Genomic DNA, 16,796 nt, shown 5'->3' with positions numbered 1-16,796 from the left:
CTTGTGCCCAAACACATTACAAAGTAAATCAGCATTTCAGGTTGCTACAGACTTGGGCAGAAAGTCCAAAGAGAATGGCTTTTCTTTTGCTGTCTTCAAGACCAGCAATCAAAACAATTGATTTTTCTGCCCAAGAGCCCTGGTGATCTCTCTGTCAAGTGATGTACAATTAGTCCCACAGCAAACAGAGGGCACGGAGAGCAAGTGAGGCTATAGAGGATATAAAAAGCAAATTGCTTAGCTGCTGAGGTGGTGAAAGCTTAGAGCTGACAGCATCTGAAAAAGCATTACTTCTTCCAATGAACACCAGATATCTATTATGAAGTCTGGTCTGGGTTTCAAGGCAGTATTTTTTAGCCAAAAATGTTACAAATATGTGAAACCTCGAAGCTGGGTGTACTGTTAATGCCAGCTGAACAGCTTGGGAGAGACTGGCATTCTACACACAGAGTTCACAGGATTCAGTATTTTGCCTTTTTTCCTTTCACTCAGCCTTAGTTTTTTGGTAGAACAGAGACATGAAACCACCATTTTTTTAAAGCAACAAACTTGAATATAGCCATAAAGAGTTTATACTCTGCAGTCTTTACAAGGAAGTACCAGCTCTTAAGGTTTATGTACAGGTGACCAACCCTAAGGCTGAGCTAACAGATCAGTGTGGAAAGGCACCAAACATTGCATGGAATAGAAGAAGGAAAGCAGCTGGCCAGCTACACCTGGAACTGCAGTAATCCAACAGGAACTGGAAAAAACTACCAGGCATTTCAGCAAGTGAAACGGAAGCATTGGAAACTCCCTTTGGGTGAAACCCCAAGAGATAGGGAGTGGCTGATTTATTGGCTGTCACTGAGGTCAAATCAACAAAACTGTGGCCCGTGGGTGAAAATTAAATAGAGGCAGGTCAGTTATTTATTTCTTGCCACAGGCTCTGCACAAGTATCATGGTTTCTCCTGTCCTACTTTTACAGGTTCCCACCAAGCAGGAAATGCACTAGAGTTTTTGCATACGGGAAGGACATTTTCTGTGTGAAATTTCACTCAGCCTAAACACAGCCAAGTGCCAACCTTAGGAGGAAATTGAACAGAGGTCATATCATTACAGGTGTGCTTCAGGGCATCAACATGCACCTCCACCTTCCCACAGGAGACATACCATGCAAGAATCTCTCCCAAATAAGCACAGTAGGGACATATCAGACTTCCAGTCTCTGACAGCCTGCATTTTGCTGAAGGTTGCTTCATTTTTTGGAACTTCACGAGCATTCAACCCTAATGTCTGACACCCTACAGCAGTCAGCTCTTTGGTATTCACTTGGCATCACAATGGGGTGATTTTTTCACTGGAGAAGCGTCTGGAGCAATTGAGTTTGTAAAGGTGCTGGAGAATCACCTTTTGCATTCCAATAGGTTTTAAAGCTACTGTTCACTTGGTGAACTGGGCAGGGACAGAGGAAAGAAGAGCCCAAGGATCCCCAGAAGGGGATGGTTCAGCAGGAGGTGGTCAGAGAAGGGGGACAAGGGTGAAGGGAACACTGGGAGGAGAAAGGAGTGGGCAATCAAGGGGAAAGTAAGGAGGACTTAAGGCAGTTACGGATTTATAACATTGATATGGGTGACAGCTGGGATTTTATGAAGCATTTGAAAGAGTGACATGTTTTTTGGGCATTTCGAGTCTTTTCCACTGCCGTGTGATAAGGGAAATGCAGCTGCAAGAAGGCATATGGCACAGATAAGAGGAGGCTAATAAACATATGGATGAGGCTTAAAACCAGCTAGATCAAAGGAATATATTTGGCTATTCTCATAACAAGGGCTTTATCCTTGCCTTGCTATTTTCCCTCAGGGAGGAAACTCATCCTTTAGTCCCAGAGCAGTTTAGCCTTTTTCTCTAGGTCTCCAAACGGCACTTGTGAGAAACTGAAAAGAAAATTGATCTTCTGCTTTACACTTGCTTCCAGCACAGCCCTCTGATTTCTCTCTAGTCTCAGCTACTCACTCCCCAGCATCACCCTCAGTCCTCCCCAGCTGCACCCACCCCAAGCACCAGCTGCATCCCACACCAGCCCTGGCACCCCTGGATCAGGCCAGGGTGCTCCACAGCTCTGGCTCTGAGCTGGAGAAAGATGCAACGAGCAAGAGATGCACACTTGGGTCTTACTTTTTCCAGGAGTGAGGCCAGAGCCATTGAACATACATGGATGCACTGACCTGGATAGGCTGCCTGCAAGGCTGCTCACACCTCCTGCACCTGCCAGCACTGATAACAGCCACTATCACTCTCTGCTGCAAGCCCTCACTCCATAGCTAAAGCTGCCAGGACTTGTTTTACTGAGTGGACATTTTTCCTTACATTTTCATGATATGCCTTCTTATCTAGTCTCATCCTCCACAGAGGAGAAGGTCTTGCCCTTCAAACCAACCTTTCCCCACCCAGCCACTGATTGCCATCACCTACATCAGCTGCCTGGCTTCACTGAGGCCAGTTAAAGGTGGAGCTGCCTGAACCCCAAAGGACACACTTTTTTCTTCAAGGAGTTCTGCAGATTACTCTGTGCCTGTACACTCACATTAATCCAGTAAAGTTAGCAAACATGTTTAGCTAAAAGAAAATGATGACATCTTAAAGATAGCATTGAGTATGATTTGGGGGCAGGATTTGGTCTATTGAGGACTATTAACTCCCCCTTTAAGGTAATATCCACTTGATCTGTTGAAAAAAATACACCTTTGTTTACTCTCTGTTGCTATTTGCCCAACAGACAGTATTGTCTAGTTTTGAAAACACATCAGGCCACACAAAAGAGCTGCCAGACTCTTACTGAGCTGATGATTCCTTTTTGTATCATCGTTTTCCTTATCTTGGGATCCAGGCTGTCATCTTTAATTATTTTAAAATGAACTGCTGCATCTTATCTGTATCAGAATATTTTATCCCCTGTTCACTCTTCTATCTCTTCCTTATTCAAAACATTAAAAGTAAAGAATTGTGATTCTTTTTATGTGATTATTGGTGCTTTACCACATTGCTTCTTAAATTGGGGAAACTTCTAAAAAAAGAATTTACATTTACATTCAGCTTCCTTTTATATTCTGGCTCTCTGGTGTGAGTGCCCTTCCTGGCTGCTCAGCTCTTTCCAGCAGACTTTTCTCACATGCTGGATGATAAAACACTGTGCCCTCCAGTTTGCCTGGAACTTATCAGCTATGTGATGTTGGAGAAGAAAGACTCCAGGAGTCTAGAATAGGTGACACATGAGCCCAGCTCTTCTGTCTGCATTATTCCATTTCTCATGCTTCATTAAACACAGGTCTAATGGCCTGGTCTCTATGCCCTTCCCCACCAGCCCAAACACCATGGCCCTTTCCTGTATACACCAATTTCCTTTAAGTTTATTTTAATTGTGGCCTCCTATTCACAAAAATCAAAGTCTGATTTACACAGTCTAGTCCCACACAACATGGACAATACATAGATAAATCCCTAGGTAGCTGCATTTCTATTGATTCAAGTGCAACACATGCATCCAGTGATCAATAAAATACAAATTTGGAAAAGTGGGGACCAAGTGAAATAGGCTTTTAGCATTTTCATTATCACAGGCAGAGTGTAATAAGGTAGCTCTATACCCCAACACCCAAAGAGTCATATTACAATCTATCGGTGCCTCTCAAGAGCCATTTTATTAGAATTAAGAAATACTCTATGCAGAATTGCAATCACCTGAACCTGCAAATACAAGAGGATGGGACATGCAGGTACAGAGTAGAAATGGACCAAGTAAACAGACCAGTAAGAGGCGAGGGTGTGACACTGGGCAGCTTCTCTGGTACACACATGGACATAATGAGAAAAGGCCCAAAGAGTGGTGTACAGCACCCCACAGAGCAATCAGAGCTCCACACCACAAAGCAGAACAGTAAGTGGCATCAGAGCAGAAGCTGAAATGAAAGCTGACAGTGGAACAAATGTTGGTCGGTAAAACACAGGCTGATTATATCCCAGTTAGCATTGATTCGGGTGCCAAGAATAACAGCAGGCACTGGAACAGAGTGGGGGAGTGTGAGGCACTGAGAAAGAGCTCGGCACAACAGAGCAGGAGATGATTAAACAAACAAACATACAAACAAATAAACAAACCCTCAGCCCGAGGAGGAAATTATTAAAGCAGCATGAGCATGGAGCTGCAGCCGTCTTCTGTGCGAAGCAAATTCTGCGGTGAGCAGGCAGACTGGGAAAGCCCACAAATGGCAACTCTGCATTACTGAGGAAAATGAATTGGTGAGAGCTGTTAGCCAGCATATGCTTGATCTTTCTGAGAAAACCAGCTTAAGCACGTTTATTAATGACCATGGCAGGGAGATGAGCCTGCATGGAAGGAGGTTTGATTTCCGCACCATCTGCGATCCTGCCTGCCAAGCAATGGGAAGGCACTGGCCAGCCCTGGCCCTGGCCACTATTCCTCCTCACATGCAAGACAAGGTGAGACAGACTTCTCCCCACTTCTCACATGCAGGGAATCTCATTTAACTGTTGAGCACCTGGGGACCTGTTGGAAATTGTGCAAACAAAAGGCACTGCTCTCCTGAGCAGAGGCAGATCTGAGCTCTGTGTGACTGCCTCTTACTGAGAGAAAGGGAAGGATATCAAGCAGAAACACTCAATAGATTAAACCCTGTTAGGTCCTGTATTTCACATGTTGAGCCAGTGTTTTGGTATCATCAAGACAAAATCCATCATCACTTCCATTTTCTTTCAAGCCCACATGGCAAGTATTTTTCATCTTCTTAATTACATTTTATTAATGAACAGGGGTAAGGTTAGGAAGATAACAAAACCCATCATGCTCATTGAAAAGAATGAGAAAATGTGATCATAGAAATTTCTGGCAATTACATACAAAGGCATAAAGATGGGTAGTGCTGTGAAAATGGCACAGATTAGTTGGCCTACAGAAGAGTTTAGTAAGGTGACTCACAAGGATTTGTTTGCAAAGTTGGGATGTACTACCAGAATCACAACTAGCAAAGGACTTGGGTAAACAGGACAGTATAAAAAGATTAATTGGTAGGGGTGCTATCAGCCCACAGAGGTATCTGAAATCACAAATTAGCCCATCTCCCTTCATGCCTACGGTGCAAGACAAGGCCTGTGTTTATATTGGTAACTGGATTATGTCATAGGAAGAACTTTGTACTCCTGGAGCTAGTGAAAGTATGGAATAATTCACCTGGGGTCAAAGAAGAAAGTCTGTTGCCTTGTGCTGAGATGTCATCAAGGGAGGCTGCCGCAGAGGAGGATCTGGTTACACTGCAAAACTGTATGCTGCTGCTTAGCCTCAGAAGTGCCACAGCCAGGAAAGATGTGGCAGTAGATCCAGACAGTGTCAGGTGAGAAGTTTTCCACAGTGGTAGGGAAGGTTCTGGCACTAGCTAAGGCACCACAATAGCCTCATTGAGCTGTCAATGTGCACTTCTTATCAGCTGCCTTTCAAAAAGATGATTTTAAAATGGCAGATGGGAAAAGGGCTACTCAGGAACATGAGAGGAGTTTCTCTGTTTCTGAAGGGTAGATCAAATAGCCTGTCTTGTGTAGCTGTTAACAGAAGACTGAGAGAGTGTTGGATTGCATTTGAGCAATAAATACAGGAAGAGAGAGGAAATATTTCCATTTAGATAAAAGCTGCTACAAGATTAAGTAGGTGTACACTGACCCTGAAAGAATTTGGCTTGGAAAGAAGAAGATATTTAACTTTCAGAAACAAAGTGCCAGAACAGCCTTTGAATAGGGATGCAGGGAGAAGGTATTTGACTGTTACAAGGTAACATTGGATTAAGTTACAGAGGAGATTGCGTGAAGACAGGAACGGTTCTTGGGTTTGGAAATAACGGTGCAAGATATGGGGTTTCAATTGCTTTAGTATTATTCAGAATTCTAGTTGAAAGCAGACTCAGACTCATGTGTTTGTGACACTAGATTTAGCCATTCACTCTCATGCTAGACCGGGTTCCTGGTTATCCCCTGGTGCCAGGACAGATTTTCTCTTCCGTGCTTGATGCTGTTCATTTTGGTTTTGAATTTCACCCTCCTTTAGGGCCATACGGGTTTTTCAGCCAGCATCAGGGTGTTGGTCCAAGTGCATGGATGCCTCAGTGGCACAGGGACCACGTTTAGGCAGCCCAGCAGTTTGTATCCCCCCTGACCTCAGAGCAGTCTGGGTCAGCTCAGACAATTTTGCTTGCTCTTTTCCATGACGTTTTAAATGGCAATGGGGAAGACTCTCATGTTTGGCAGCTGACAGAGCATGAAACTGAAAGAAAGAATACTATGAAGAAAGGCATTGCCATGTGCACTTAAGATGTCCTTGCAACTGAGGGGCTTTTTCCTCTGACCTGAACTGGGTCCAGTCCTACAAAGATTTCCACATATCAGTAGATCTGGGCTGGGAGAGATTCTCTCATTTTGGGGAAAATTTGCCAACAGAAACTATGACTATTTGTAAAGTAGGGCTTTCAATCTGTACCCTTCCCAAACTGAACACTTATCCAGCATTTTTTATTAGAACAGGAGAACCAAATCCTATTAAGTGACAACAAATAGAAAACACTGCATATAAATACCTGAAAAGGTACAACTTATTTACACATAACCAACAGAGCAGTTATTTAAAGTGCACATTTTTAACCCAGGAATATTTCCCAGCTGCTAATCTGTAATGTAAATGGGCATGAAGTCTTCTTTCCTCAGCAGGAGCACTGTTTAGCCAAAATCTCCTTCAGAACTGGTCTTGGCAGCCAGTAAACACACTGGATGTACTTAGAATAAACCATTTGACAGCAGCATCTCTCAGAGGATTGATAACTGAGTAAGACTTAAACCTGTTAAAAACATATTTTCTGCCATGTCTTAAATACATACCTGCAGCTGGTATGAAGCCTAGGTGTCTATTTGTTTTGAATTTGTCCCTCTAGATGATTAATATTTAGCTAGCACCTCCCAGCCTGTCAGAGATAATGTCATGTAATTCACTTAGCTGGGTTTGAGGCTAAACAATACCACACATAAGAATAGCTGTTAATGTTCTGACTTGTGCACAGCCTTGAAGTTTGGATGCAAAATAGGCCACATTTATGTTAAATTTGCTAAACTTCCATGGGAATGTGCACTGTGGCTGCTGCATGGGGGCAAGAATATGAATTGACTCTAAGCAAGAGAGGAAATGAAAATCACATCCCATTTCATTGCCTGCTCTTGCTTCCTCATAGTCCTTCAGAGACCAGTTTGTTATTACAGAGATGAACTGGGGCTCTTGAGATTGAGGGAGAAGCTCCAAGTCTCATACATGCTTCTGATTATTGGATAAACTGTTTGTGTTGATGCTTTCATCTGTGGTAAAATAGTAGCACAAATACGAAGGGGACAGAATCTGATTGCATTTGTGTGATAGAGCCATGGTCTATCAAGCAGAAGGGTTTATAAAATCATTAAACAAGATAAACTGGGTTCTTTCTGAGAGGGGTGCAAAAATACAGGCTGAAATTGGAGCAGTAATTCCTTGCAATACTTGACACATGGGTTTTCTACTGATTTTACATCTCACATCTAACAAGATGTGAGGTTAAATGATGAGATGTGATTAAAATGCCAGATTGACCACATGACCTCAGGGAATGCCTCACAGAGCTGCCAACATGATAGCATTAGCACACCATCATGTTGCTGATGGAGCATCTCTAAAAAACATTTAAAACCAAGCCTGTACTGCATTCAAGAAGGGTGGCACCTTCTGGATTACAGGATGACTGCAAAGTCTGGTAGTGACATAAAGGCAGAAATATAGCAGAAGCAAATGGTTCTGTTTGCTATCCTCTGGGTCAGGTTGCATACACATCCTCTTGTTTCTTGGAATGCAGTTAAATTATCTTATTTGGGGTCTTGCTGAACCACAGTTGTGTGCTTTCCATTTATCCCTGCTTCTCTGCTCTAGCTATCATCACTGGGAGTTTCATCCAGGCTTGCATTTTAGAGCTGGGTAAGAAAGTCCTGAGTAACCATTTGCCCAGGGGATCTATTTTTGTTCAAGCATTCAGTGTCAGTCTCTTGTCCATGTACTGATCAATATGTTAGTCTGTTTAGTCACCAAACTCACATCTAAGGGCATTCAGGACTAAAACTTCTCAGAAAACTATTTTCACTCAAAGCATGACTTGCATATCAAAACCTGCAATTCTCATTAGCCTCCTTTGTGAGAAAATGCAGCAGCAATACTTTCACCGTCAAAATTATCAGTAGCTTGGCAGATACTCACAGGGTTTTGGATAGTTTAGAGGAGGGACCTTGCTGCCCGACTCAGGATATTGCCTCACTCACCTCAGTACCTTGGAGTTGTCTCTTGCCTCATTTCCAATAGGAAGTTACAGCCTCAGTTGCATTTTAACCCCAACCAGACCTCACCAAGGGGGTCGCAGCATGAGTGTCCCCAAGAGCACCTCAGGGGCACTGTCTGTCACAGGGGGATGCTACACCCCAGGAGCAGCTCCAGTGAATTAAAGATTTATTTTTTTTTGAGCTGTATCCTGAAGTTAATAAAAATACATCTCCCCTCTGTGGGCAATGCCCTCCCTGCAAGGGGCTTGACTCCTGACCGAGGGTGCATTTATACATTCACATGTGTGCTCAGCACCTTGATGCCTGAGGCACAGCCAGGAGGGCAGAAGGATTGATGAGATAGCCCTATTGCCTAAAATTAGTGCTCTGAGATTGCCTGAAATGTGCAACTGACCCTTCTGGCAGGCCTGCCCACATTTCTTCTGAGCTCTGACAACCTCCTGCATCCCGAGGGTCTACACAAGAGGCAAACAGCTTCTGCACAGAAGGCTGGGCAGATGGACTAGGAGACATTTACAAAACTTCTGGCTCCTGTAGGGTGCAGCAGGTCATGTTTAAAATCAATGTCTCTGTTATATATTTAATACCATCTAGGGCAGAGATGCTGCCACAGACCTTCCTGTCCCCGTGCATCTCCCCCAGGTCAGCAGGAGTAGGGACAAGTATCAGGTGTGCTTCGCGCTTGCTGGGTGAGAAGAAGGGATGAAGGGAAACCTGGGGGTGCCCAAAAGAGGGAAAGCATGAAGGTAGGGGCATGGTGGCTAATGCCATCTCTCCTTTCTACTCCATGGCCACAGCACAGCCTCTCTGCAGAGCTACTACCCTGGGCACTGGCAGGAGTGTGGCGCCCTGGTTGCAGTGCTGTGCTGAAAAATCCATGTGGAAAAACCAGACCAGGAATGAGCTGAGCTTTTGACAAGATGCTCATGTTCAGCGCTCAGTGGAGCTTGGCCTGCTTCACCTATTAAAGAGGACATTTGAAGAATGCTCATCTTTTCAGGGCAAACTGGTAGCTAATATAATGTGGTCTGTCACCTAGCAGACAAAAACATAACGAAGTCCTAAAGCAATGCTGCTTTTGGAACAATTAATTGGCAATTGTGCAGCTAGCCAAACAAAACAGGAAATTGTTAACAGACAAGGTAATTAGCATCAGGAACAGAGGATGAGAGCTGGGACAGTGTCTGTCAGGCCTGGAAATCCTATCTGCTCTAATACTGCAGATGTGTCTTGGTTCCCGTAAGAGCCCACAGAAGAGAATTAAAATGGTCCTTTCTGTCTTTAAAAGACAGAAATGCAACTTTTCCCTCCACACTCCCTAATTGTAACAGATTCACTGGTTTTGTACTAGTGACACCGCCTCTTTGGTAATCCTGCTATCAAATTACACTGCTTCCCTCTTTCACACCGCCTTGGGCACCCACCCCTCCCCAGGGGCTGGAGCAGGCTGACTGCCCCTGCCCCCTCCAAGTCCCACCATGGCCCAGTTCACTGGCCATCTTTGCTTTTACCTTTGGCCTCAGGGCAGCTGTGGTCTCTCCTCTCGTGTCACATGGAAGCTGCTCTCCCTGCACTGCTCCACCTTCTCGAGGCTGATGATGTTGCTTGCAAGCCTTCCTGGGCCAAAGACTGCCTGACTCCACACTCTGCATGGGTCAGGAATGCCCACGGGTTTTCTCAGCTCACAGCAGGATCAGCAATACAAGGTCAAGCTCCACAGAAGAAGAGGTACAAAATAAGGTCCTTTTCTTCTTTTGTATTGATTTTTCTCTTCACTGAACATGCAGTAGGAATTTGGGTTAAATGGAGTGTGGATTTTCATTTTTGCATAATAAATTTCAAACAGAGCTTCATTATCCCATGCAAATAGCATTAATCTGCAAAAGTGGCCTATTAAACGTTTGAGGGACTTTATCCCAAAGGCAATCTTGTACTTCATTACTGGGCAATGATATTTTTTAGCATCTCTGTTTAGAAAGCATGCCTCAAATCACAGCTGGCAATTGCTAAACAAATTTAACAAATCTTTGCCCATAATCAGGAAACCAGTCCAGAAATGCAGAATTAGGACCTGCTAATTCCTATTTAAACTGATACTACAGTTTTCTGTCCTGTTTATGCAAACATGCTAATTAATTTTTGCCCATGTGTGGCTGAGATGGAAGCTTTACAGTTGTAGGATAATAAGTCCAGATAGAATATTGCAGGCCAGAATAAAATCAGTCAAATGGTCATAAGCACAGCAGCAACGCACTCAAAAAGAAAAATAAAACAATTTAATTCTTCTAGATGAGCTATTAGTTTTTATGTCATTACATTACTAACAGCATGAGCACTGGGTGACATACACAGTGCAGACAAGTGAATAGTACAGTCCTTATATGCCAGACATTGGAACTGATTTTACAAATAAAGTGATACTCTTAGTGGTGGCTGCAGCTGAAGTTAATGGCCAGGGATGGGGCTTGCCTGTCCCTTCACCTAGTGCCATCATTAGGGCAGACAGTGAGGTTCCTTTTACTCTCTTAATCTCACCTTGCCACCTGCTGATACAGCCCAGCTAGGTACAGTCAGAGAACACTGTGAGCCACGCTGCTAAACAGGGAAGATAAATTCAGAAGGTTGAGGAGGTCTACCAATCTCAAAGAAATCAGGCACAGAGAGAAGTGGCAGTTCAATGTGCTGCTCCAGATACTTGCATGTATGCACTATACACACAAGATTATGAAACCCCTGGGATTAGCACCAAATGGATTTGGGGAGCTTTGAGCCTCCCAGAAGAGTGAGTTTCTTGCTTTTTACGGCAGAGAGTTCACTCTTCTCTTTCCAGACAGCCTAGACACTAAAATGGAAGGCTGACCCAAGGCCAGGCAGTGCCTTGAGCCACATTTGCCCCTGGAGAGTTTTAGCAGTGACAATGACCTACACTCTTGCTCATGGGTCCGAATGCTCAGTAAACTTAACACAGAAAAAACTTGTTGGGATAACAAGCATAATTTGCTGCAGGGAGCACAGGAACCATGTATACTGGGGAAATGCCAAACCATTATCCTGATTCATAGGATATATGGTGCAACTGAAGTAACAGAGAGCTGCAGACTGTAGATAAATGGTGAAAAAGTTAGTTCCATTAAATTTCATTTTGGATGACTTTTGGCAATGTCCTTGCTCTTTCTTCCCCTAACTCCTAGTGACAGGCAATGAAGCCCAGTGAAAACTGTGTGGTCACTTAGCAATTTGCCAGCATGATTTTCCCCTGACACTGGCTGTCAGCCTGTGCACCTGCTCCCAGCCACACTGTCCCTCCTCATTACCTAAATCTGTCATTTGGCCCCAGCTGCCACGTTTGAGACTGTCTCATTATCAGCTAAGGCAACAGCTCTGACAAACCTGCATCAACACCAGCAAAATAACTGCATCACATTCTTCATAATGAGTGGCAACAAGATGACCTTTGAAGACAATTGTGATAAAAAATCCATGATAAAAAGCAAGTTCAATAGTAACCTAGGAAGCAATGAGACTAACACAGTAGGCATTAAAATGACAAACACCAAGTACCTAATCTGCATTAAGCAAGCATGCAAGTTTGCAGAGTTAGTCTCCAGGGTCTCAAATATATGGTTTCTGTTTGAAACAAACAACAAGAACATTTTTTGGCTATGTAGGAGCGTTTTGATATATGCTACAATACTGATAGTTACTAGTGCAGAGAAAAGAAACCCCATTTTTTTGTACTGGTGCATATTTGGAATAACACTGCTTCTCATTATAGTAACTTTATTGTGCTTCAGCAGAAAGCAGAATCTAGAAAAATGAATAATAATGGAATACCATTAGGGCAGTAGTATTTTTAGAAACTTATGGTTCGTCTTGGTACCTTTCTGGCTACAGTTTACAAATTACAAATTGTAATGTGGAGATTCAAAATCTGACATTAGCACACAGGTTTTGTGCAAGTTCCTATCTACCCAGAGGACAGCACTGTCCAAGTAACTGCATAAAAGGCTTTCCCCTGCCTTTCTTCCCTTTTTCAAGAGCCCGTCCCATGCAGTTACCTGTTTACTGCAAAGCACCTAACTTGAAACTGCTATGTAGGAAATCTCCATTTGATCCTGTGCAGGACAGTCTCTCACTGACCAAAGCAGAGAGCAGGCACCTCAGTGTAGAATATCTTCCACACACCACACCTACATTGACTTTCTACCCCTGCTAGATACTGTCATGGATGTAGAGCTGCACATTGCTGGGAGCTGAGAGAACTTCCTGGGGGATGGTTGCTACACACTTGCCCTTTCCTGGCACAGCTTCATACGTGTTGCTCCTGGCCATCACCAGAGACAAAATACCAGGCTAGACAAACATTTAATGTAATCCAGAACTGCTGGATTTATGCAATTCTTATGCAATTCCTCTGACATAAACACCCAACTAGGGAAGTTTAATAGTGCTGACAAAAGCTGCAAACAGCCCCAGTTTCTGGAGTTACCTACTTAGGAAATAACTCATTTCAACCTCCAGCAAGTCTTCAGCACCCACACGAGGTTCCACTGGTGAAACTTGGGAAGAAATTCTTCAGGAAGAGAACCTGCACTTTAAGGGACAACATGGCTGTCACTCAAGTGGGTTTATCCATTTTCTTTCCTCCAACACAATGAATATCCTGCCAGTTCTTCCCCTTGAAATAACAATAAAACAGGTTTGACAGACAAAGAGAAGATGGCATATGTCAACTGTAGCACAGGAATAAAGCTATTAATGGGATATATGTCTGGAAAAATTGAAGACAGGAGAGTGAGGACAGAACCCAGGCAATTCTTTCATGCGTACAAGTAATTTGCTTGTATTTCTAACTCTCCCAATTTTTTTTCAGCACCATTGCTTTATAACCCATGCTCTCCATTTGGGTTTACATGTACCTGCTTCACAGTTTGGTTCTAGGAAAGGGATGCACTTTATACTGAGGTTATTGCCTGATAATCTTTATCTTTCTGATCTGGATTCCAGTAGTAACTCTTATCTCATATGCTGGCTTCATGTGAAGATGTAAAAGCTGTAGGAAATAAAGGCCATTATTTTCATCAGTGGTACTGATAACCTGCAATGACAGTTTTTCAGATTTCCTCACATATTGGAGCAGTTGGTTCATAAGGACATGGTAAATGCTATGTCACTATTTTTTATTTGCTATAATCAGTCAGCATCTGAAACAAAAACAAACACATCTTGGATTGCTTTTCTTTTTCTTTTTTTTATAGGAATAACCAGCAGAATACTAAGCCACAATTAATATCAAGGTTAGATACAACACTCTGGCATTAATAGTGCCTCCTTGAGCTGAGGAAGGCTAACTAAGAGATGCAACACACACCACTAAAGAAAATACTCCCACTTCATAGTGCAGGCAGGCAAAAGCCAGACTTTTTATTTAAGTTTAAAGTAACAAATATTCACCTACAATCACAGTATACTGCTTAGTTTATCGCTTCTGCTTTGAGTTCTGTGCTTTCATTTCACGTGTCTACATTTTGCATTTGTGTACACGCTGCAAAATTAACTTTGTATATAATTTAATATCTGTGCATATCCTTTAGAGCTTAACATTACACAGAAATTAAAAGAAATTTTGAATTTTAAGGTACTGGGGGGAAAAAAAATCAATAAAGTTCCACTGAAAAAAACAGTATAAATGTTTCTTGTAGTACAGTACTCTTAATTTTATGTCAGTGTCATTTTAATGCCATATTTTTCAAATATTGACTGTATAAAGAGAAGACTAGGGAAAAATTATCTAAAATGCCTTTCCTAAGTCTGGTAAATTCTGGTGACTTATGATATATGTACAGTATATAAATATATTTATGTATATATGTACATATATATTGGTTAACATTCATTATAAATAGAACTGTGTTAACTTAAGCAGTATAAAAATAGCCACTTTCCTGGGAACATGCAAACACAATATACTCTCACTTAACCTATAAAACTCAAAACAACCAAAACCTTTAGCTCTGATTTTCTATAAATATAAATTTCAATTGAAGACTTTCAGCTGATTTAACCATAAAGTAATTTTTCCAGTAAAGATATAAAAATCTGTTTGATGCTAGCTATAATTAAGCTCAAACACAGTATTATTTTGGGTTATTTACTTTCAAGTATTTTTCCCACGTGCGCTAAATCTAGACACGCTGCTTTTTTTTTCTTTTCTGGTAAAATATTATTCAGCTCTAAACACTACAAGCCAAATTACAGGCAATCTGGCATGCTAGAACTGCAGGTAAAAGGCTCTCCTCTACACTATTCCTATGTGGGAGGCTGTCCTAATATGGCTATTTGTGCTCCAGATCTTTTGTTCATTGCAAAGCATTCTCAAGATTCCCCTGTCATAAGATTCTTAAGGCCAGAAGAGAAAGTACTACAACCATGTAAGTCTCATCTCATGCTCACTGAAATTCACTCTAAGGTCCCTGCATTCAGCACAGTGACTGGTAGCTGGGCTAAAACACCTCTCCTGCTATAGCCAAAGAGGTTCCAGCTTCAGAAGTTGAGCAAGATCTTGACTTTTTAGTGACTTTTCCCAAGGGGAAAAAAATTCGGTTCCATCTGAACCAAATGTGACATTTTTCCTTTTTTCTTGCCATATGAAAAACTGAAAAATTGTTTTTCCCTGAAACATTCCCTTCTCCTCCAAAGTGCTCCAAGTACCAGTCAGAAAAGCAAAAGAAGAAATAGGAGCTATGTTCAAAGGTGATGCTGGTTCTGGTTCCTCCATGTACCCACCAGCTCAGCAGAGCACACGCTGGGCTGGACTGTGGGAGGAACAGCACCGAGTCCTTCTGCTGAGCAGATTTCAACCATCTATTAGGAGAATGCCATAAGCACATGACAGGGCATATGCTGACTCATTTTCATTCCATTCCACGCAGCTAAAAACCCACTCCTGCCCATTTCAGAGCACTGAAATGCAGCTGGCTTCCTTCCCTACAATCCCATCTCACCCAGAACTTTGAATTGCTTTTACTATCTCTCAGAAAAATATTTCATACAAAAACCAAACAGCATGGAAGACTCAAGGCACTCTCTTCAGGACAACATTTTTCTGGTGACTAGAGGACCTTTCAAGGAAGTTGGAAACTGAAATGTAAATGGCATGGGCAAAGGAGGGACTGCAGTCTTGTTTTCTCCTTCCTAGAATTATTATTTGCAACTTACTGGGTAACAGAGGGATGATCTAGATACTCCCCCCTCCCAGATCTAGAGATATTGCTCTGAAAATATTTTACAGATTAAGATGCTAGCTATTGGTTTAAATCTGTGACTATCTAAAGTGCACATCCCAAAATCTGCTGTTAACAAGTTGCAAGATGGGGCTGCAGTTGGATATCAGTGAAGGCCTAGTCTCCTGAAGATGTTCAATGAACTTGCTTGTGCAAGCCTTTCTCTCTGGCATCTCTGAAAGTGGTACATCTAAATCCTCACCCCTCAACCAAAATGGCCATGCGTTTCCAGCCACATCCTACATTATTCCCTTTTCCCAGGGTGGCTCCCACATTGTTCCCAAAAGTTTTTTCTATGTCAGAAGTGATGAATCCTTGTTAAAGTAGCACAGTCTTCCAGCTTCTATATTTTGAGAAAAAAAATATGAGGCTTTCTATTTCTTATGGTAAGTAGCATAAATGCACCAAAACACTGGCATGGATACCCGTGTATTAATTGTTTAGAGAGCTGTCATTGGAAGTTGGGGACTGGGAATTCACAAAAGGCTCGTTTGCCTTCTGATCGTCCTTCATGGAGGCTGCTTGGTCTGAGATGGAAGAGAAGGAGAGCTGGTCATGTTCCATTATATGCACTTGGTCCTCTTCCTTGTCCTTCTTCACATAAAACAACTTCCTAAACTTTTTGAGCTCATGGAGTTCACAGAAAGTCTCAAGAACCACCAACATTGCGATAAGGCCCATCAACAGATAACCTGAGTAGAAAAAAAAATTAATTATTAGCAAACCAAGTGGGGCTGGAACAGTTTTGATCCTGAAGTTTTGATCCTGTGACTTTCCTCACCCCATCATCTCTAACTAGTATGTTAATTCACTTTATGGCATAATTTCAGAGCTTTGGACTGTCATATCCTTACTTTTTTTCCTTTTTAATTCCACAATCAACAAGACCCCACATAAACAGAAAAAGCAATATTAGTGGCTTCAATTCTGTTACAACTGTACAAGAAAAAAATGTGTGAAGGTATAAAAGGAAACAGAATACTAAAATTTACCCCATGCACACTCCCCTACTTACTTATGACTTTCATGATTAAGTGCCCTTCAAAAGATTTTCATCAAAGGATTGAAACAAAATTTTTCCCACAATATTCCTACATGTTACAAGTACAAATAAAAATATGGGAACT

At 42.3% G+C, this 16,796-nt stretch overlaps 1 protein-coding gene across 1 annotated transcript in view; it reads right to left on the bottom strand.

Annotated features, from left to right (window-relative positions):
• Positions 1 to 13,778: 13,778 nt before the first annotated feature.
• KCNK1 (potassium two pore domain channel subfamily K member 1) overlaps positions 13,779 to 16,796 on the bottom strand; it is a 32,731-nt gene continuing 29,713 nt past the window's right edge. The window contains exon 3 of the mRNA XM_085055492.1: positions 13,779 to 16,361. Coding sequence (XP_084911618.1) covers positions 16,102 to 16,361 — 260 coding nt within the window. The 3' untranslated portion in view covers positions 13,779 to 16,101. The remainder of the gene's footprint in view (positions 16,362 to 16,796) is intronic.

Source organism: Lichenostomus cassidix, chromosome 3, assembly GCF_008360975.1.
Source record: "Lichenostomus cassidix isolate B80296 chromosome 3, HeHo_3.0, whole genome shotgun sequence".
NCBI lineage: Eukaryota > Metazoa > Chordata > Aves > Passeriformes > Meliphagidae > Lichenostomus > Lichenostomus cassidix.
The sequence above is the reverse complement of the archived record's forward strand: the minus strand, read 5'-3'. Positions and strand labels throughout refer to the sequence as shown.